Source organism: Rhinoraja longicauda, chromosome 8, assembly GCF_053455715.1.
Source record: "Rhinoraja longicauda isolate Sanriku21f chromosome 8, sRhiLon1.1, whole genome shotgun sequence".
NCBI lineage: Eukaryota > Metazoa > Chordata > Chondrichthyes > Rajiformes > Arhynchobatidae > Rhinoraja > Rhinoraja longicauda.
In genome coordinates, this window is record NC_135960.1 from 381,416 (window position 1) to 403,922 (window position 22,507).

The 22,507-nt window shown below is 54.2% G+C and overlaps 2 protein-coding genes across 2 annotated transcripts in view; one reads left to right on the forward strand and one right to left on the reverse strand.

The window, feature by feature from the left end:
• The first annotated feature begins 688 nt into the window (after positions 1-688).
• Positions 689-17,579, forward strand: igfbp5b (insulin-like growth factor binding protein 5b). Its single transcript, XM_078404329.1, has 4 exons — positions 689-1,034; positions 9,813-10,033; positions 14,944-15,063; positions 17,447-17,579. Exons 1-4 carry the CDS (start codon positions 689-691, stop codon positions 17,567-17,569), a joined length of 810 nt encoding a protein of 269 aa, XP_078260455.1. The 3' UTR covers positions 17,570-17,579.
• A 2,975-nt stretch (positions 17,580-20,554) lies between these two features.
• LOC144596123 (chondroitin sulfate synthase 2-like) overlaps positions 20,555-22,507 on the reverse strand; it is a 9,128-nt gene continuing 7,175 nt past the window's right edge. Inside the window, exon 4 of the mRNA XM_078404301.1 lies at positions 20,555-20,728. Coding sequence (XP_078260427.1) covers positions 20,555-20,728 — 174 coding nt within the window. The remainder of the gene's footprint in view (positions 20,729-22,507) is intronic.

Sequence of the window (22,507 nt, forward strand, 5' to 3'; positions counted from 1 at the left end):
ACATCCAGAGCCACATCCAGAGGCACATCCAGAGGCACAGCCACATCCAGAGCCAGAGCCACATCCAGAGGCACAGCCACATCCAGAGTCACATCCAGAGGCACAGCCACATCCAGAGCCACATCCAGAGCCAGTGCCAGATCCAGATCCAGAGCCAGAGACAGAGGCAGCTTTGCCGGGCAGCGCCGCGACTTTAATTTCAACGCAGAAAACTTCGAAAAGACTTTAATATTTTGGACTGCAGAAGTTTTGTTCGGGGGAGGGGGCGGAGAGGGGGTGGGGAAGTTGGAGCGGGGGGAGAGGGGGAGTTTGCAAGGGGTGGGGGGAGAGGGGGAGTTTGCAGGGGGTGGGGGAGAGGGAGCAATAGTTGCAGCAATAGTTTAGTGGAAAAGTTTATTCGTTTAGCGTGGCGGCGAGTTTTGGGGGCGAGTGTTTTTTTTGTTGCCGGGGGGGGGAGTTTGTAGAGGGGTGGGGGTAGAGTTTGTAAGGGGGGAGAGAGGGAGAGAGGGAGAGAGGGGGTTTATAGCAGGGGGGGTTGTAGCTGGGGAAGAGTTTGTAGGGGGGAAAGTTTGTAAGGGGGGAGAGGGGGGTTTATAGCGGGGGAGAGTTTGTAAGGGGGTAGAGAGCAGGGGGAGTTTGTAAGGGGGAGAGGGGGTTATAGCAGGGGGGGGTGGGCTGGGCTGGCGAGATGTCGGGCTGGGTGCCAGTGTTACTGGTGTTAGCCGGGGGCTGTTGGAGCGGGTGTGTAGCGCTCGGTCCCCGTATTCACTGCCCGCCTTGTGATGAGAAGACCATGTCGGTTTGTGGGTCTCCACCACCCACTTGCCCCCTGGTGAAGGAGCCGGGCTGCGGCTGTTGTCTGACTTGTGCCCGGGACGAGGGTCGCAGTTGCGGGGTTTACACGGAACTTTGTGCCGCGGGTTTGCGGTGTTTCCCCAAACCTCAGGAAGAGAAACCGCTCCACGCGTTACTGCACGGCCGGGGGGTCTGTAGTACAACCAAGGGGGGCCGGCGCTCACAGACCCCCACAACGGGTAAGTGAACCCCCCACCCCCACCCAGACCCACCCCCCCACCCCCACCCCCCCCACCCAGACCCACCCCACCCCCCCACCGGCGCCCACAGACCCCCACAACGGGTAAGTGAACCCCCCACCCCCACCCAGACCCCCCCCACCCCCCCCACCCAGACCCACCCCACCCCCCCACCGGCGCCCACAGCCCCCCACAACGGGTAAGTGAACCCCCCACCCCCACCCAGACCCACCCCCACCCCACCCCCCCCACCCAGACCCACCCCACCCCCCCCACCGGCGCCCACAGACCCCCACAACGGGTAAGTGAACCCCCCACCCCCACCCCACCCAGACCCACACCCCCACCCCCCCCACCCAGAGGGGGGTGTTGAGGGGAGTGAGGGGGTGTTGAGGGGAGTGAGGGGGTGTTGAGGGGTGTTGAGGGGAGTGAGGGGGTGTTGAGGGGGGTGTTGAGGGGAGTGAGGGGGGTGTTGAGGGGAGTGAGGGGGTGTTGAGGGGAGTGAGGGGGTGTTGAGGGGAGTGAGGGGGTGTTGAGGGGAGTGAGGGGGTGGGAGCCTCGGTAGGGTGACCTTGTAGGGAGGGCGTGACTAGTGACAGTGAGGGGGGTGGGAGGGAATGATGGAGGAGGGAGTGAGGGGGGTGGGTGTTGAGGGGAGTGAGGGGGTGGGAGCCTAGGTAGCGTGACCTTGTAGGGAGAGTGTGACTAGTTGCACCACAGGCTGGAGTTCTTCCTGGCCGATGCTCACCGTCACTATTATAAGTTTTACAGTTATTTATTGATGACGGTATTGAGATTACAAGTCCACAAGTGATAGGAGCAGAATTAGGCCATTCGGCCCATCGAGTCTACCCCACCATTCAATCACGGCTGATCTATCTCTCCCTCCTAACCCCATTCTCCTCCCTTCTCCCCATAACCCCTGACACCCGCACTGATCAACAATCTATCTATCTCTGCCTTAAAAATACCCACTGACTTGTGGCCTCCACGGCCGTCTGTGGCAAAGAATCCCACAGATTCACCACCCTCTGACTAAAGAAATTCCTCCTCATCTCCTTCCTAAAGGAACGTCCTTTAATTCTGAGGCTGTGCCCTCTGGTCCTAGACTCTCCCACTAGTGGAAACATCCTCTCCACATCCACTCTATCCAGGCCGCTCACTATTCTGTACGTTTCAATCAGGTCCCCCCTCATCCTTCTAAACTCCAGCGAGTACAGGCCCAGTGCCCACAAACGCTCATCATATGTTAACCCACACATTCCATAATGATATAATATTAATTATGATATATTTATCTCTGTTACTGTGTTCATGGGCCTGAAATCATGTATTGTCTTTCCGCTGACTGGTTAACGCGCAACACAAGCTGTTCACTGTACCTCGGTACACGTGACAATGAACTACACTGAACTGAAACCTGCAGCAAGATAGAATTTGATTGTTTTCTTTGTTAGTATAAATGTCAACATCTGTGGAGAACATGGATAGGTGACGTTTCACAGAGTGCTGGAGTAACTCAGCGGGTCAGGCAGCATCTGTGGAGAACATGGATAGGTGAGGTTTCGGGTCATAGTTTGCTGATGATGTTGGAGTATGACCAGGATATGCAGTGTGTGTGCGTGTGTGTGTGTGCGTGTGTGTGTGTGCGTGTGTGTGTGTGTGTGCGTGCGTGTGTGTGCGTGTGTGCGTGTGTGTGTGCATGTGTGTGTGTGCCAGTGCCTCTGTCCCTCTGCCAGATGTGAAATACAGTTGCTGTGGTTGGCAGATGTTTGCAGCTGTTGCTCGGAGCACGGTTTTTGTTCCCCCCACCCCCCCCCCCCCCCCCCCCGCCCGGCTCATTCCAGCTGTGATTCCAGCTGCTGGCTGTAAAATCCAGCTGTCCGCAGGTCTGGGACAGCTGACTCCGCTAATCCCACCCAGGATTCCCTGGAATGCCAGGATGGATTGGCCCTGCTGCCCGTCTGTGCACTGGGGCTCAATGCCGGAGCTCGGGGGTGGGGTGGTGACAGACTGAACAGCTTCACAGAGTCGGACACTTGAGTTTAGGAGCAAGGAGATCGGTCCTACTACAGTTGTACAGGGCCCTGGTGAGACCGCACCTGGAGTACTGTGTGCAGTTGTACAGGGCCCTGGTGAGACCGCACCTGGAGTACTGTGTGCAGTTGTACAGGGCCCTGGTGAGACCGCACCTGGAGTACTGTGTGCAGTTGTACAGGGCCCTGGTGAGACCGCACCTGGAGTAATGTGTGCAGTTGTACAGGGCCCTGGTGAGACTGCACCTGGAGTAATGTGTGCAGTTGTACAGGGCCCTGGTGAGACCGCACCTGGAGTAATGTGTGCAGTTGTACCTATTGTCTATGTTTCTGTGACACAAAATGCTGGAGTAACTGAGCGGGTCAGGCAGCATCTGTGGAGAACATGGATCGGTGACGTTTCACAGAGTGCTGGAGTAACTCAGTGGGTCAGGCAGCATCTGTGGAGAACATGGATCGGTGACGTTTCACAGAGTGCTGGAGTAACTCAGTGGGTCAGGCAGCATCTGTGGAGAACATGGATCGGTGACGTTTCACAGAGTGCTGGAGTAACTCAGTGGGTCAGGCAGCATCTGTGGAGAGAAGGAGTGGGTGACGTTTTGGGTCGAGACTCTTCTTCAGACTCTTTTGGATTGAGACCAGATTGAAGAAGGTTCTCGATCCGAAACGACACCCACTCCTTCTCTCCACAGATGCTGCCTGACCCGCTGAGTTACTCCAGCACTCTGTGTCTATCTTAAAGATAAAATGTAGTCGGAGAATTGGGAAAGGGGAGGGGATGGAGAGAGAGGGAAAGCAGGAACTATCTGAAGTTAGAGAAGTCAATGTTCATACCGCTGGGGAGTGAGCTGCCAAAGTGAAATACGAGGTGCTGCTCCTCCAATTTGCTCTGGGCCTCACTCTGACAATGGAGGAGGCCCAGGACAGAAAGGTCAGTGTGGGAGTGGGAGGGGAGTTGAAGTGTTTGGCTACCGGTAAACTGCAACCTACTGTTTCATGAAGAGTTGTGTGAAGATGAATCAGCATGGTTTATTATTGTCCGGTGTCCCCGAGGTACAGGGGAAGCTTTGTGTCGCTTGATATCCAAACAGATGTTTCATTGTTGTCACGTGCACCAGATCGGGTCGCTGTTCTTCACGTTGTATATTAGTGATTTGACGAGGGGATTGAAGGCTTTGTGGCCAAGTTTGTGGATGATACACAAATATGTGGAGGGGCAGGTAGTGCAGAGAAAGCAGAGACTCTGCAGAAGGACTTGGACAGGTTGGGAGAGTGAGCAGAGACGTGGCAGATGGGATATAGTGGAGCAAAGTGTGAGTCACGCATTGTGGTCACAGGAATAAAGGCGTAGACTAATTTCTATCCAGAATCCAGAAATCGGAGGTGCAAAGGGACTTGGGGCTGGTGCAGGATTCCAACACGTTAATCTGCAAGTGGAATCGAGTAAAGAAAGCAAACTCAACGCTGGCATTTATTTCAAGAGGGTTTGTGTACAAGAACAGGGATGTGTGTGATGCTGGGGCTGTACAAGGCGATGGTTAGGCCACATTTGGAGCATTGTGAGCAGTTTTGGGCCCCATATCTGGCTCTGGAGAGGGTCCAGAGGAGGTTTACAAGAACGAATGGTGAATCTGTGGAATTCTCTGCCACAGAGGTAGTTGAGGCCAGTTCATTGGCTATATTTAAGAGGAGTTAGATGTGGCCCTTGTGGCTAAAGGATCAGGGGGTATGGAGAGAAGGCAGGTACGGGATACTGAGGTGGATGATCAGCCATGATCATATTGAATGGCGGTGCGTACAGGCTCGAAGGGCCGAATGGCCTACTCCTGCACCTATTTTCTATGTTTCTATCCCAGCAATGAGTGGGTTAACATATGAAGAGCGTTTGTCACGTTACGCTGTGGAGGCCAAGTCAATGGATATTTTTAAGGCGGAGATAGATAAATTCTTTATTAGTAAGGACGTCAGAGGTAATGGAGAGAAGGCAGGAGAATGGGTTTAGTTTGATGGGCCGAATGGCCTAATTCTGCTCCTATCACCTTGTGACCTATGGCACTGTAAACGGCTCGATTGTAATCATGTATTGTCTTTCCGCTGACTGGTTAGCGCGCAACACAAGCTGTTCACTGTACTCGGTACACGGGACAATGAACTGGACTGTACAGTGAGATACATTTTCTGTGTGCAGATGAGCAAGACTAGCCACGTAGGTATTTATTCACAAAATGCTGGAGTAACTCAGCGGGTCAGGCAGCATCTGTGGAGAACATGGATAGGTGACGTTTCACAGAGTGCTGAGTAACTCAGCGGGTCAGGCAGCATCTGTGGAGAACATGGATAGGTGACGTTTCACAGAGTGCTGGAGTAACTCAGCAGGTCAGGCCAACTTCTACAGATGCGCCGTAGAAAGCATTTCACCGGGACCGCATCACAGCACACGGTTTAGGAACAGCTCATCCAAGACCCGCAAGAAACCGCAGAGAGTTGTGGACGCAGTCCAGACCATCACACAAACCAACCTCCCTCCCACCGCCTCCATCTACACCTCACGCTGCCTCGGCAAGGCCAGCAGCCCAGACCATCACACAAACCAACCTCCCTCCCACCGCCTCCATCTACACATCACGCTGCCTCGGCAAGGCCAGCAGCCCAGACCATCACACAAACCAACCTCCCTCCCATCGCCTCCATCTACACCTCACGCTGCCTCGGCAAGGCCAGCAGCATCATCAAGGACCAGTCTCACCCTGGCCACCCCCTCTTCTCCCCTCTCCCATCGGGCAAGAGGTACAGAAGTGTGAAAACACACACCTCCAGATTCAGGGGCAGTTTCTTCCCGGCTGTTATCAGGCAACTGAACCGTCCTCTCACCAACTAGAGAGCGGTCCTGACCTCCCATCTACCTCATTGGAGACCCTCGGACTATCCTTGATCGGACTTTGCCGGCTTTACCTTGCACTGAACGTTATTCCCTTCTCCTGTATCTGTACACTGTGGACGGCTCGATTGTAATCATGTATTGTCTTTCCGCTGACTGGTTAGCACGCAACACAAGCTGTTCACTGTACCTCGGTACACGGGACAATGAACTGAACTGAACTGAACTGGACCAGGGAGCATCTGTGGAGAACATGGATGGGCCTCGTTTATGTTCAGGGAAGATTGTTGTTGGCGGCAGAAAGCTGGAAGAGACGGTGAGGCAGGATAAAGACCGGCAAGTGATAGGTGGATACAGAATGTAGGTTGTAGATAGGCAGATGGTTGTAGAAAGGCCATGGATGAAAAGGCAAGAAAGTGTGAGATTCAGAGATAAGATGATGAAAGGCATGGAATGTGAAGTCAGAGGCAAGAATGTAGGTTTAAAACTCATACAAAGTGTAACTCAGCGGGTCGGTCGGCACGGTGGTGAAGCGGGTAGAGCTGCTGCCTCACGGCGCCAGAGACCCGGGTTCCATCCTGACTACGGGCGCTGTCTGTACGGAGTTTGCACGTTCTCCCCGTGACCTGCGTGGTTTTCTCCGGGCGCTCCGGTTTCCTCCCACACTCCAAAGACGTGCAGGTTTGTAGGTTAATTGGCTTGGATAAAGACTGTAAATTCTCTCTGGTGTATGTGGGATATTGCTGGTATCATGTAACAAAGGTTCAAGGAGCAGAATTAGGCCATTCGGCCCATCGAGTCTACTCCACCATTCAATCACGGCTGATCTATCTCTCCCTCCTAACCCCATTCTCCGGCCTTCTCCCCATAACCCCTGACACCTGCACTGATCAAGAATCTATCAAACTGATTGAGAATGATCAGCCATGATCAAATTGAATGGCGGTGCTGGCTCGAAGGGCCGAATGGGCTCCTCCTGCACCTATTGTCTATTGTCAATCTCCACTTTAAAAATACCCACTAACTTGTGGCCTCCACAGCCGTCTGTGGCAAAGATTCACCGCATTCTGGCTGGTGTGCCAGGATCACTGGTCGGCACGGACTCGGTGGGCCGAAGGGCCTGTTTCCAGGCTGTATCTCTGAACTATACTAAGGGTTGCAGTAGGGATGAGCTTGTCTGTCTCTGTGTGTACATAGAAACATAGAAAATAGGTGCAGGAGTAGGCCATTCGGCCCTTCGAGCCTGTACGCACCGCCATTCAATATGATCATGGCTGATCATCCAACTCAGTATCCCGTACCTGCCTTCTCTCCATACTGTTATACTTCGTGGTCCGGTACCTGTTGTACCTTTAGTGACTCTGGACGGACCACGAGTACACACCTGTATAAAAGGTTACATTGCTGGAGCTCAACTCCAGGCTGTTTATTCTGTGGCCACCTCCATCCAGAGTGACCGCCTAATCACATCCATCACTTATATACACAGCCATACAAAGTAGTTCTTGGATACACAAAGTAGTCCCAGCAATATCACAACATCCCCCTTGTCTTATATATTACAACACATACCCCCTGATCCCTTTAGCCACAAGGGCCACATCTAACTCCCCCTTAAATATAGCCAATGAACTGGCCTCAACTACCTTCTGTGGCAGAGAATTCCACACATTCACCACTCTCTGTGTGAAAAAAACTTTCTCATCTCGGTCGTAAAAGACTTCCCCCTTATCCTTAAACTGTGACCCCTTGTTCTGGACTTCCCCAACATCGGGAACAATCTTCCTGCATCTAGCCTGTCCAACCCCTTAAGAATTTTGTAAGCTTTTATAAGATCCCCCCTCAATCTTCTAAATTCCAGCGAGTACAAGCCGAGTCTTTCCAGCCGCTGTTTATTGGCATGGCAGGGGTTAACACCTAGGTTTCCAGGAAAAGCCGTGTGCGTTCTCTGGAACAGTTGATGTGATCTTTGACACCGGTCCAAAGCCTTTTAAAAATACCGGCATTATTTTTAAATGCCGGGGCTGAGATTTATTTCCACTGCCTTGTTGTGGTCGATCGTTACTCAGCTGCCCCTGTGTTGCGGGGCGTGGGTCAGTGGTCTGTCCGAGCGGTCACAGAGGTCAGGGAAACCCAGGCTCTTAGTTTAATTTAGTTTAGTTTGAAGACACAGCGCGGAAACAGGCCCTTCGGCCCACCGAGCCCGTGTCGACCAGCGATCGCCCTTTCACACACTAGTTTAGTTTGAAGACACAGCGCGGAAACAGGCCCTTCGGCCCGCCGAGCCCGTGCCGACCAGCGATAGCCCATTCACACACTAGTTTAGTTTAGAGACACAGCCCGGAAACAGGCCCTTCGGCCCGCCGAGCCTGTGCCGACCTGCGATCGCCCGTTCACACACTAGTTCCATTTCTACAGACGAGGGACAATTTCTTCAGAAGCCAATTATCCTACAAACGGTGGTGCAGCGGGTAGAGCTGCTGCCTCACGGCGCCAGAGACCTGGGTTCCATCCCGACTACGGGCGCTGTCTGTACGGAGTTTGCAGGTTCTCCCCGTGATCTGCGTGGGTTTTCTCCGGGCGCTCCGGTTTCCTCCCACACTCCAAAGACGTGCAGGTTTGTGGGTTAATTGGCTTGGTGTAAATGTAAATTATCCCCAGTGTGTGTAGGATAGTGTTAGTGTGCGGGGATCGCTGGGCGGCACGGACACGGTGGGCCGAAGGGCCTTTTCCCGTGTTGTGTCTCTAAACTAAACTAAATTAAACTAAAAAGACTCTGTTTCCATGTCCTCTCTGCACATCTTTGGAGTGTGGGAGGAAACCGGAGCGCCCGGAGAAAACCCACGTGGGTCACGGGGAGAACGTACAAACTCCGTACAGACAGCGCCCGTAGTCGGGATGGAACCCGGGTCTCTGGCACCGTGTCAAGAGTCACAGAGTCACGCACGCAAGAACACGCATGCACACACACGCACACGCTCACATGCACACACGCAAGCTCACACACGCAGACAGGCCCAGACACGCACACGCACAGACACACACATGCACATTCCCACACACACACACGCCCAGAGACACAGGGACACAGAGAGACAGTCACAGAGTCACAGGCAGAGACACAGACTGGCACAGGCGTACACTGCCCCACGCTGGGGTGTGTGTAAGCTGAGACCAGGGAGATATATTTAAACTCCGTCGGCCTTGTCACCACCGGGCTGTTTTGCTTTTGTCTATTTCCAGGAATTCTGCAACACTGTTCTTCCTCGCGAGTGTCTCCCACTGCCCCACCCCCAGCCCCCACCCTCACCCCCACCCCCACCCCCACCCCCAGCCCCAGCCCCCACCCCAGCCCCCAGCCCCAGCGATGAGTGGGTTAACATACGATGAGCGTTTGTGGGCACTGGGCCTGTACTCGCTGGAGTTTAGAAGGATGAGGGGGGACCTCATTAAAACGTACAGAATAGTGAGTGGCCTGGATAGAGTGGATGTGGAGAGGATGTTCCCACTAGTGGGAGAGTCTAGGACCAGAGGGCACAGCCTCAGAATTAAAGGACGTTCCTTTAGGAAGGAGATGAGGAGGAATTTCATTAGTCAGAGGGTGGTGAATCTGTGGGATTCTTTGCCACAGACGGCCGTGGAGGCCACAAGTCAGTGGGTATTTTTAAGGCAGAGATAGATAGATTGTTGATCAGTGCGGGTGTCAGGGGTTATGGGGAGAAGGGAGGAGAATGCGGTGGGGGTGGGGGTGGGGAGGGGGAGATGGATCGGCCATGATTGGATTGTAACTGTTTGAACCCCTGATCTCTGGCATTGAGGTGAGTTGTGGTCTGAGCCTGACCCTGTCTCCGTTCCCCGTTACAGTGGGGGGGTCCCCTGAGACTGAGGAGGGGGCTGCCGAGGGCGTGGATGACGGCTACATCAACAAGCCTCTGGTGAAGAAGCCTGTGCGCCTCTCCACCCACAAGGTCCAGGCGCTGAAGAAGGACCGGGAGAAACGGCTGCACATCTCTAAGATCATCTCGTCATCAGAGAACACGGCCCAGGAGCGGCTGCAGTCCGCCTACAAACACGAGGCCCAGCTGGTGAGGAGCGGGCGGGGGGGGACGGGGGGACGTGGGGGGAGAAAGGGGGCAACCACACCCCTACGCTAGGGCGGTCACGGTGGCGCAGCGGTAGTGTTGCCGCCTTCCAGCGAATGCAGCACCGGAGACCCGGGTTCCATCCCGACTACGGGCGCTGTCTGTACGGAGTTTGCACGTTCTCCCCGTGACCTGCGTGGGTTTTCTCCGGGTGCTCCGGTTTTCCTCACAAACGCACAGATGTGCACACACACACACGCGCGCACACACACACACACACACACACACACACACACACACACACACACACACAGATGTGCGTACACACACACACACGCACACACACACACACACACACACATACACACACACACACAGATGTGCACACATACACACACACACACACACACAGACGTGTGCACACACACACACACACACACAGATGTGCACACACACACACGCACAGATGTGCACACACACACATACACACACACAGATGTACACACACACACACACAGATGTGCACACACACACACACACACACACACACACACACACACACACACACATGTGCACACACACACACACATGCACAGACGCACACAGAGTGCCGGAGATGAGGATCGAACCAGGGACCGTGGGAGGGGTGAGGCAGTGGCAGTGGGTGGGGGGGGGGGGAGAGGGCGGCAGTTTCTTTGCCTGAGCCTGGGCTCGGTGAGGGGGCAGGTAGCTGCTGAAACCAGCGAGAAACTGGGCCAGAGCAGTGCACAGAGGGCGGGCACGGTGGTGCAGCGGGTAGAGCTGCTGCCTCACGGCGCCAGAGACCCGGGTTCCATCCTGACTACGGGCGCTGTCTGTACGGAGTTTGTACGTTCTCCCCGTGACCTGCGTGGGTTTTCTCCGGACGCTCAAACACGAGGCCCAGCTGGTGGAGTGGGGGGGGGGGAACGAGGGGGGAGACAGGGGGCAACCACAGCCCGACACTCCCCGTGCGTTCGCCAACTGCCCCGGATTATAGACAATAGACAATAGGTGCAGGAGGAGGCCATTTAGCCCTTCGAGCCAGCACCACCATTCAATGCGATCATGGCTGATCACTCTCAATCAGTACCCCGTTCCTGCCTTCTCCCCATACCCCCTCACTCCACTATCCTTAAGAGCTCTATCCAGCTCTCTCTTGAAAGCATCCAACGAACTGGCCTCCACTGCCTTCTGAGGCAGAGAATTCCACACCTTCACCACTCTCTGACTGAAAAGTTCTTCCTCATCTCCGTTCTAAATGGCCTACCCCTTATTCTTAAACTGTGGCCCCTTGTTCTGGACTCCCCCAACATTGGGAACATGTTTCCTGCCTCTAATGTGTCCAATCCCCTAATTATCTTATATGTTTCAATAAGATCCCCCCTCATCCTTCTAAATTCCAGTGTATACAAGCCCAATCGCTCCAGCCTTTCAACATACGACAGTCCCGCCATTCCGGGAATTAACCTAGTGAACCTACGCTGCACGCCCTCAATAGCAAGAATATCCTTCCTCAAATTTGGAGACCAAAACTGCACACAGTACTCCAGGTGCGGTCTCACCAGGGCCCTGTACAACTGTAGAGCTCTTAAGGATAGCGGAGTGAGGGGGTATGGGGAGAAGGCAGGAACGGGGTACTGATTGATAGTGATCAGCCATGATCGCATTGAATGGCGGTGCTGGCTCGAAGGGCTGAATGGCCTACTCCTGCACCTATTGTCTATTGTCTATTGTCTATTGACCTCTTTGCTCCTATACTCAACTCCTCTTGTTATGAAGGCCAACATTCCATTGGCTTTCTTCACTGCCTGCTGTAACACCCAGATCTCGTTGAACTCCCCCTCTTCCTAACTTGACACCATTCAGATAATAATCTGCCTTTCTATTCTTACTTCCAAAGTGAATAACCTCACACTTATCTACATTAAACTGCATCTGCCATGTATCCGCCCACTCACACAACCTGTCCAAGTCACCCTGCAGCCTTATTGCATCTTCCTCACAATTCACACTACCCCCCAGCTTAGTATCATCTGCAAATTTGCTAATGGTACTTTTAATCCCTTCATCTAAGTCATTAATGTATATCGTAAATAGCTGGGGTCCCAGCACCGAACCTTGCGGTACCCCACTGGTCACTGCCTGCCATTCCGAAAGGGACCCATTTATCCCCACTCTTTGCTTTCTGTCTGTCAACCAATTTTCTATCCATGTCAGTACCCTACCCCCAATACCATGTGCTCTAATTTTGCCCACTAATCTCCTATGTGGGACCTTGTCGAAGGCTTTCTGAAAGTCGAGGTACACCACATCCACTGACTCTCCCCTGTCAATTTTCCTAGTTACATCCTCAAAAAATTCCAGTAGATTTGTCGAGCATGATTTCCCCTTCGTAAATCCATGCTGACTCGGAATGATCCTGTTACTGCTATCGAAATGCTCAGCAATTTCGTCTTTTATAATTGACTCCAGCATCTTCCCCACCACTGATGTCAGACTAACTGGTCTATAATTACCCGTTTTCTCTCTCCCTCCTTTCTTAAAAAGTGGGATAACATTTGCTATCCTCCAATCCACAGGAACTGATCCTGAATCTATAGAACATTGAAAAATGATCTCCAATGCTTCCACTATTTCTAGAGCCACCTCCTTAAGTACTCTGGGATGCAGACCATCAGGCCCTGGGGATTTATCAGCCTTCAGTCCCATCAGTCTACCCAAAACCATTTCCTGCCTAATGTGGATTTCCTTCAGTTCCTCCATCACCCTAGGTTCTCCGGCCCCTAGAACATTTGGGAGATTGTGTGTATCTTCCTCAGTGAAGACAGATCCAAAGTAACGGTTTAACTCGTCTGCCATTTCTTTGTTCCCCATAATAAATTCCCCTGCTTCTGTCTTCAAGGGACCCACATTTGCCTTGACTATTTTTTTCCTCTTCACGTACCTAAAAAAACTTTTGCTATCCTCCTTTATATTATTGGCTAGTTTACCCTCGTACCTCATCTTTTCTCCCCGTATTGCCTTTTTAGTTAACTTTTGTTGCTCTTTAAAAGAGTCCCAATCCTCTGTCTTCCCACTCTTCTTTGCTATGTTATGCTTCCTCTCCTTAATTGTTATGCTGTCCCTGACTTCCCTTGTCAGCCACAGGTGTCTCTTACTCCCCTTAGAGTCTTTCCACCTCTTTGGAATAAATTGATCCTGCAACCTCTGCATTATTCCCAGGAATACCTGCCATTGCTGTTCTACCGTCTTCCCTGCTAGGGCCTCCTTCCAGTCAATTTTGGCCAGCTCCCGCCTCATGCCTCTGTAATCCCCTTTGCTATACTGTAATACTGACACTTCCGATTTTCCCTTCTGCCTTTCCATTTGCAGAGTAAAACTTATCATGTTGTGATCACTGCCTCCTAATGGCTCTTTTACCTCTAGTCCCCTTATCAGATCAGGATCATTACACAACACTAAATCCAGAATTGCCTTCTCCCTGGTAGGCTCCAGTACAAGCTGTTCTAAGAATCCATCTCGAAGGCACTCTACAAACTCTCTTTCCTGGGGTCCATTTCCAACCTGATTTTCCCAATCTACCTGCATGTTGAAATCTCCCATAACCACTGTAGCATCACATTTTTGACACGCCAATTTTATCTCCTGATTCAACTTGCACCCTATGTCGAGGCTACTGTTTGGGGGCCTATAGATAACTCCCATTAGGGTCTTTTTACCCTTACAATTCCTTGGACTTCCTTACAATAGCCCGGACATCCCGTCTGTTGGGCTAAATTGGTTTGTCCCGTACGGGACCGCCCTTGTTCAGAGACACAGATACAGCGTGGAAACAGGCCCTTCGGCCCATCGTGTCCGCGCCGACCAGCGATCCCCGCACACTAACACTATCCTACACACACTGGGGACAATTTACATTTACACCGAGCCAATTAACCTACAAACCCGCACGTCTTTGGAGTGTGGGAGGAAACCGGAGCGCCCGGAGAAAACCCACGCAGGTCACGTACAGACAGCACCCGTAGTCGAGATGGAACCCGGGTCTCTGGCGCTGCATTCACTGTAAGGCAGCAACTTTACCGCTGCGCCCCCGTACAGGCCCGTATTAGGCCCGGGGGGCACTGTAGGCCCGGACACTGTAGGCCCAGACACTGGGACCACTGTAGGCCCAGACAGTGTAGGCCCGGAGGCCCGGGCGCCGCCTAACGGAGGTTGCGTAGTGACCCGCCTCCAGGCCTGGGCAGCCGCCATTGATGGAGCGGGAGCACATGTCCGCTGGCTGGGAGAGGTCATGTGGGGCGCGGGGCGGTGACGTCACCTTGTCCCGTGTTTGGGAGTGAGATAGTTGGCAACCCCTACTCCCTACCCACATCCTCACCCTAACACCCACCCCTTGCCCCCAGTCTCCACCTCTGCCCAGCCCAAACACTCCTAGGGCCAGCATGTGGGAGAGGGGCAGAGTGGCCTTGGGCCTAGTGTTGGGGGCTTGAGCCTGGGCCCTGGACGGGAGCCGTGGGCCAAGTATTTGGGGCTTGGGTCCAGTATGGGGGCCTCGGCCTGTACCCTGAACTTGGGGCCTGAGCTCGGGCAGGCGGGAGACAGGTGGGACCTCGGTCAGTGGAAGAGTGGATGGTTGCAGAAGGCCTAGTGCAGATTCCCTGGGTAATGGGCATAGTGCATGTGTCCTAGGCCTGTACCCTGGGAGTCGGGCCTAGTGCGGGTTCCCTGGGCCTGGGGGTTGGGCCTAGTGCGTGTGTCCTAGGCCTGTACCCTGGGGGTTGGGCCTAGTGCGTGTGCCCTAGGCCTGTACCTTGAGCCTGGGCTTAGTGCGGGTGCCCTGCTGCTGCTGCAGGCTGGCAGAAGGGGTAACAAGCCTCACCGTTGCCCCGCAGGGCCCGTGCCGCCGGCAGATGGACGTGGTGCTGCAGAGCCTGCGGAAGGCAGCCTACCTCAGCCCACACGAGGTCTACATCCCCAACTGCGACCGCAAGGGCCTCTACAAACGCAAGCAGGTGAGTGCTCCCATGTGTCGGGCCTCCAACTGTCCCGTATTAGCCGGGACATCCCGTATTTTGGGCTAAATTGGTTTGTCCCGTACGGGACCACCCTTGTCCCACATTTAGGCCCGGGTGACGTTGTAGGCCCAGACACTGTAGGCCCGGACACTGTAGGCCCGGACACTGTAGGCCCGGACACTGTAGGCCCGGACACTGTAGGCCCGGACACTGTAGGCCCGGACACTGTAGGCCCGGACACTGTAGGCCCGGACAGTGTAGACCGGGACAGTGCAGGCCCGGACAGTGCAGCCCCGGACATTGCAGCCCCGGACATTGTAGCCCCGGACATTGCAGGCCCGGACAGTGCAGGCCCGGACAGTGCAGGCCCGGACAGTGCAGGCCCGGACAGTGCAGGCCGGGACAGTGCAGGCCGGGACAGTGCAGGCCGGGACAGTGCAGGCCGGGACAGTGCAGGCCGGGACAGTGCAGGCCGGGACAGTGCAGGCCGGGACAGTGCAGGCCCGGACAGTGCAGGCCCGAACAGTGCAGGCCCGGACAGTGCAGGCCGGGGCAGTGCAGGCCGGGGCAGTGCAGGCCGGGGCAGTGCAGGCCGGGGCAGTGCAGGCCGGGGCAGTGCAGGCCGGGGCAGTGCAGGCCGGGGCAGTGCAGGCCCGGACAGTGTAGGCCCGGAGGCCCGGGCGCTGCCTAACGGAGGTTGCGTAGCAACCCGCCTCCGGCCTGGGCGGCCGCCATTGGTGGAGTGGGAGCACGTGGCTGCTGGCTGGGTGAGGTCACGTGGGGCGCGGGGCGGTGACGTCACCTTGTCCTGCATTTAGGAGTGAGGAAGTTGGCAACCCTACTCATGTGGGCTTTGGGCCCAGGGCCTAGTGTAGATAGTGCAGCGAAGGTTCACCAGCTTAATTTCCGGGATGGCGGGACTGACATACGATGAAAGAATGGGTCAACTAGGCTTGTATACACTGGAATTTAGAAGGATGAGAGGGGATCTTATCGAAACGTATAATATTATTAAGGGGTTGGACACGTTAGAGGCAGGAAACATGTTCCCAATGTTGGGGGAGTCCAGAACAAGAGGCCACAGTTTAAGAATAAGGGGTCGGCCATTTAGAACGGAGATGAGGAAAAACGTTTTCACCCAGAGAGTTGTGAATCTGTGGAATTCTCTGCCTCAGAAGGCAGTGGAGGCCAATTCACTGGATGTTTTCAAGAGAGAGTTAGATAGAGCTCTTAGGGCTAACGGAATCAAGGGGTATGGGGAGAAAGCAGGAACGGGGTACTGATTGAGAATGATCAGCCATGATCATATTGAATGGCGGTGCTGGCTCGAAGGGTTGAATGGCCTCCTCCTGCACCTATTTTTCTAGGTTTCTGTGCAGGCCACAGAGCCTGGGGTTTGGGCCTAGAGTTGAGCCATCTCATCTGCTACACCCCACTCACAGTGACAATAAACAGGGAGAGGTTGAGCAGGCTGGGTCTCTAATCCATGGAGCGCAGGAGGATGAGGGGAGATCTTATAGAGGTGTACAAAATCATGAGAGGAATAGATCGGGTAGATGCACAGAGTCTCTTGCCCAGAGTAGGGGAATCGAGGACCAGAGGACATGGGTTCAAGGTGAAGGGGAAAAGATTTAATGGGAATCTGAGGGGTAACTTTTCCACACAGAGGGTGGTGGGTGTATGGAACGAGCTGCTGGAGGAGGTAGTTGAGGCTGGGACTACTTTTCACAACCTTCTTCACTTTCTGCAAAACTGTAGGATCATCTGCAATTATGTATGTTGTATGCTGTATGTTGTATGTTCAATGATGTATGTTCTATATTGTTTCATGTTCAATGTTGTATATTCAATGTTGTATGTTCAATGTTGTATGTAATTGTACATATCTCTCGTTACCCTTATCCCTAACCAGTCTGAAGAAGGGTCTCGACCCGAAAACGTCACCCATTCCTTCTCTCCCGAGATGCTGCCTGACCTGCTGAGTTACTCCAGCACTCTGTGTCTATCTTTGTATGTTCAATGTTGTATGTTCAATATTGCACTTTCAATATTGTATGTTCATTGTTGTATGTCCAATGTTGTATGTTCAACATTGCATGCCCGATGTTGTATGTTCAATGTTGTATGTTCAACATTGCATGTCCAATGTTGTATGTTCAACATTGCATGCCAAATGTTGTATGTTCAATGTTGTATGTTCAACATTGCATGTCCATTGTTGTATGTTCAACGTTGCATGTCCAATGTTGTATGTTCAATGTTGCATGTTCAACATTGCATGTCCAATGTTGCATGTCCAACGTTGCATGTCCAATGTTGTATGTCCAATGTTGCATGTCCAATGTTGTATGTTGTGACCCATGTGTGCTTCTGCCGGCAGTGCAAGCCATCGAAGGGGAAGAGGCGTGGGCTGTGCTGGTGTGTGGACAAGCACGGCTTCAAGCTGCCCGGATCAGACTACATGCACCACGACACCCCCTGTCACACCTTTGAGAGTGACTGACGTCCCTCCCATCCACCCACCCACCCACCCACCCAACCTCCCACCCCCCTCCCACCCACCCTCCCTCCCTCCCACCCTCCCTCCCACCCTCCCACCCACCCACCCTCCCTCCCACCCACCCTCCCACCCACCCTCCCTCCCACCCACCTCCCTCCTACCCACCCACCCACCCACCCACCCTCCACACACCCACCCTCCAACCCACCTCCCACCATCTCCTGCGGACTTCCCTCCGAGCCTGGTGGACAGCTGAAGCCTCGACACACGGGCCAGGAGTGCAACACGCAACCTAACGTAGAATGACTTTACAAATCACTGTTCTATATTACTGTTTGGGACATCGGCCCGTCAACCTGCCACAACCGGGGGCTCAGTTACCTTTGTCCTCTGCTGGAACATCGTCTAATGCTGCTCATCAAAATCTGATTCAGAGAGAGAGAGAGAGAGAGAGACTGGAGAGAGAGAGAGAGAGATGGAGAGAGAGAGAGAGAGAGAGAGAGACTGGAGAGAGAGACTGGAGAGAGAGACTGGAGAGAGAGACTGGAGAGAGAGACTGGAGAGAGAGACTGGAGAGAGAGACTGGAGAGAGAGACTGGAGAGAGAGACTGGAGAGAGAGACTGGAGAGAGAGAGACTGGAGAGAGAGAGAGAGCGCGAGAGCTAGCTCAATATTGGGTACCTTTGGTGTTAGTCAGAGGTTGAGACCCTCCCGTGAGATGGTTTGCCCCTCTGGTTAGCTCATGGGGAGGGATCTCCGTGGGGTACAGTGCCACCACTGTGGGATAGACCAGGGCAGGGTGAATGTGCAGGAAGGAACGGCAGATGCTGATCTACACAAAGTGCTGGAGTAACTCAGGGTCGGGCAGCGTCTCCGGAGAGAAGGAACGGGTGACGTTTCGGGTCAAGACCCTCCTTCTGACGGAGGTTTCCAACATTCTGAGGAAGGGTCTCGAACTGTGGGGTGGAAGGGTGGGTGGGGGTGGAAGGGTGGGTGGGGTGGATTGGTGGGTGGGGGTGGGGGGTGGGTGGGGTGGGTGGCTCACCCAACTGTCCCCTCCTCTCCAGCGGTGGGAGAGGGTGCTACCACAACACGGCGGTTCCTCAGACCAGGGGACCTTGGGTGGTGGACAAGTCATGGGACCCCCCCAACCCAATACCCAACTCTCCCGGCCTCAGTACCCGACAGCACCACCGGAGGGCAGCAGTGCTGAGCTCCCACCCTTGGGTTCTGCCGCAGTACTGCTGACCGCCACTAGGGGGAGGCGGGCCAGGCGCTAACAGGCGCCCCCTAGTCACCTCCCTTGGTACTGCGGAGGGGCACCCTGTTCAGAGTTTAGTTTAGAGATACAGCGCGGAAACAGGCCCTTCGGCCCATCGTGTCCGTGCCGACCAGCGATCCCCGCACACTAACACTATCCTACACACACTGGGGACAATTCACATTTACACCAACGCCAATTAACCTACAAACCTGCACGTCTTTGGAGTGTGGGAGGAAACCGGAGCGCTGGAGAAAACCCACCGTGGGAGGGATGAGGCAGTGGGTGGGGGGGGGGGGGGGGGGGGGAGGGCGGCAGTTTCTTTGCCTGAGCCTGGGCTCGGTGAGGGGGCAGGTAGCTGCTGAAACCAGCGAGAAACTGGGCCTGAGCAGTGCACAGAGGGCGGGCACGGTGGTGGTGCAGCGGGTAGAGCTGCTGCCTCACGGCGCCAGAGACCCGGGTTCCATCCGACTACGGGCGCTGTCTGTACGGAGTTTGCACGTTCTCCCCGTGACCTGCGTGGGTTTTCTCCGGGCGCTCCGGTTTCCTCCCACACTCCAAAGACGTGCAGGTTTGTGGGTTAATTGGCCCCTCTGTAAATTCCAACCCCCCCCCCCCTTGTTTGTGAGCGAGGGGCAGAATCGGGGGGGGGGGGGAGTTGGAATTGATAGAAATGTGGGGGGGGGGGAGGAAGACGACGGGGGATATTCGTGAGCAAATGGGATGGTTTTTGTGTGCCAGTATCGACTCAATGGGCTGAACGGCCCATTGTCAAATATGTAAATGCTAATTTGGGGGTGGGGTGGGGGAAGAGTGTGGGGGGGGGGGGGTGGGGGGGAGAGTGTGGGGGGGGGGGGTGGTGGGGGGTAGAGTGAGGGGGGAGTGGTGACTTGTGGTCAAGTGGCTGGGGGGGGAGTCAGGTCCTACTGGGGGGGTGGGGGGGAGTCAGGTCCTACTGGAATGTGTTTGGGGTGGGGGGGGAGACTCAGGTCCTACTGGGACGTGTGTGGGTGGGGTGGGGTGGGGGGGGGGGGGGGAACGACACACAGCTCCCAGCGAGGGTGGGGCAGTTTGTGTGGAAACTACAGACGCTTGTGGGGGGGGGGGGAATGAATATAATGACTGTATTTTGACGACTTGACACTGTTTGCTGTATTTCGCGGGTCGATTCCCGCTTTACGTTTGTCATCAGACGGAAGGTTTGGCGGTGGCTTCTTCCCTCGGCCCCCGGTCCTTCGCACGCCCAATGTCCCTGGGTCGGGGCAGGTGATGGGCTGGACACAGGTACACCTGCGGTCCCAGCACTGACAATGGACACAAAATGCTGGAGTAACTCAGCGGGTCAGGCAGCATCTGTGGAGAACATGGATAGGTGACGTTTCACGGGGTGCTCGGTGGGGCAGTCTAGACGGGCCGAATGGCCGCTGCTGCTCCTATTACCCAGCGTTGTTCTGGAGACGAGAGGAATGGGGAGATGGATGGTGTTGAGATGATGGGCGAGGCAAGATGGGGACCCTGTTTCTGGTCCCTGCGATGACGGGATAGTCTGGTGGGGAGGAGGGAGGATGGGTGGGGGTGGCGTGGGTGGGGCTGTCACTGGGGCTGGGGTCCAGGGATCCCGGGGTCTGAGGGGGATGGTCAGGCCGGTGCTGGGAGGGGTCTCTGTCCTGGGGCAGGTGGGAGACTGGTGGGACCTCGGTCACTGGAAGAGTGGATGGTTGCAGAGATCATCCATAACTGTCCACCAATTGGGAAGTTGATCCCAAAATCCTGGTTGGACCATGGTCGATGGATGGGTAGATGTTCCCAAAAGCCCAAGATGGTGCCCATCCCTTGGTGACCTCATCCGTGCTAGCCACAGAAGCCCAAGATGGTGCCCATCCCTGGAGACCACATCCGTGCTAGCCACAGAACCAGATCTACAATCACAATCTATCATTCCAATCGCTCCACACTCCACAATCTCGACCCCTACACCAACATTTCTCACTTTAATACACAATAGGTGCAGGAGGAGGCCATTCGGCCCTTCGAGCCTGTACGCACCGACATTCAATGTGATCATGGCTGATCATTCTCAATCAGTAACCCGTTCCTGCCTTCTCCCCATACCCCCTGACTCTGCTATCCTTAAGAGCTCTATCTAGCTCTCTCTTGAATGCATTCAGAGAATTGGCCTCCACTGCCTCTGAGGCAGAGAATTCCACAGATTCACAACTCTGACTGAAAAAGCTTTTCCTCATCTCCGTTCTAAATGGCCGATCCCTTATTCTTAAACTGTGGCCCCTGGTTCTGGACTCCCCCAACATTGGGAACATGTTTCCTGCCTCTAACGTGTCCAACCCCTTAATAATCTTATACGTTTCGATAAGATCTCCACTCATCCTTCTAAATTCCTGTGTATACAAGCCTAGTCGCTCCAGTCTTTCAACATATGACAGTCCCGCCATTCCGGGAATTAACCTAGTAAACCTACGCTGCACGCCCTCAATAGCAAGAATATCCTTCCTCAAATTTGGAGACCAAAACTGCACACAGTACTCCAGGTGCGGTCTCACTAGTGCCCTGTACAACTGCAGAAGGACCTCTTTGCTCCTATACTCAACTCCTCTTGTTATGAAGGCCAACATTCCATTGGCTTTCTTCACTGCCTGCTGTACCTCTCTGATCTCCTCTCAGATCTGCCATTCTCTGACCTCCCATCTACCTCATTGGAAACCCTCGGACTATCCTTGATCGGACTTTGCCGGCTTTACCTTGCACTGAACGTTATTCCCTTACCCTGTATCTGTCCACTGTGGACGGCTCGATTGTAATCGTGTATTGTCTTTCCACTGACTGGTTAGCGCGCAACACAAGCTGTTCACTGTACCTCGGTACACGGGACAATAAACTGAACCTAAGTCTCCAAAGTCCTCAGTAACCCGTGCCTGCCTTCTCCCCATACCCCTTGATTCCACTAGCCCTAGAGCTCTATCTAACTCTCTTTTAAATCCATCCAGTGAATCGGCCTCCACTGCCCTCTGTGGCAGAGAATTCCACACATTCACAACAAATTCTCTGGGTGAAAAAGTTCCTTCTCACCTCAGTTTTAAACGGCCTCCCCTTTATTCTTAGACTGTGTGGCCCCTGGTTCTGGACTCCCCAACATTGGGAACAATTTTTCTGCATCTAGCTTGTTTAGTTCTTTTATAGTTTCATACGTCTCCATAAGAAACTAGGAGTAGAATTAGGCCATTTGGCCCATCAAGTCTACTCCGCCATTCAATCATGGCTGATCGGTCTCTCCCTCCTATCTCTCTCCCTCCTGAAGAGAGAGCTAGATAGAGCTCTTAATGATAGCGGAGTCTGGGGGATATGGGGAGAGGGCAGGAACGAGGTACTGATTGTGGATGGTCAGCCGTGATCACAGTGAATGGCGGTGCTGGCTCGAAGGGCTGAATGGCCTCCTCCTGCACCTGTTGTCCGTTGTCTAACCCCATTCTCCTGCCTTCTCCCCGTTACCCCTGACACCCGTACTGATCCAGTATCGCAGTCCATCCCCTAATTGACTGCCCCCCTCCACCCCAGACCCCCCAGTAGATATTTAACCCCCTCAGCGCCACACTGCCGGTCCTGTTCCACTCTCACCGCCTGCCTGAACCGCCACCGAAACGCAAGGCCTTGTGACTGGACGGATC

Coding starts and splice junctions, on each gene's coding strand:
- igfbp5b (XM_078404329.1), top strand. CDS start 689: ATGTCGGGCTGGGTGCCAGTGTTACTGGTGTTAGCCGGGGGCTGTTGG. Junction 10,034..14,943: donor ACAAACACGAGGCCCAGCTG/GTGAGGAGCGGG, acceptor GTTGCCCCGCAG/GGCCCGTGCCGCCGGCAGAT. Junction 15,064..17,446: donor GCCTCTACAAACGCAAGCAG/GTGAGTGCTCCC, acceptor TTCTGCCGGCAG/TGCAAGCCATCGAAGGGGAA.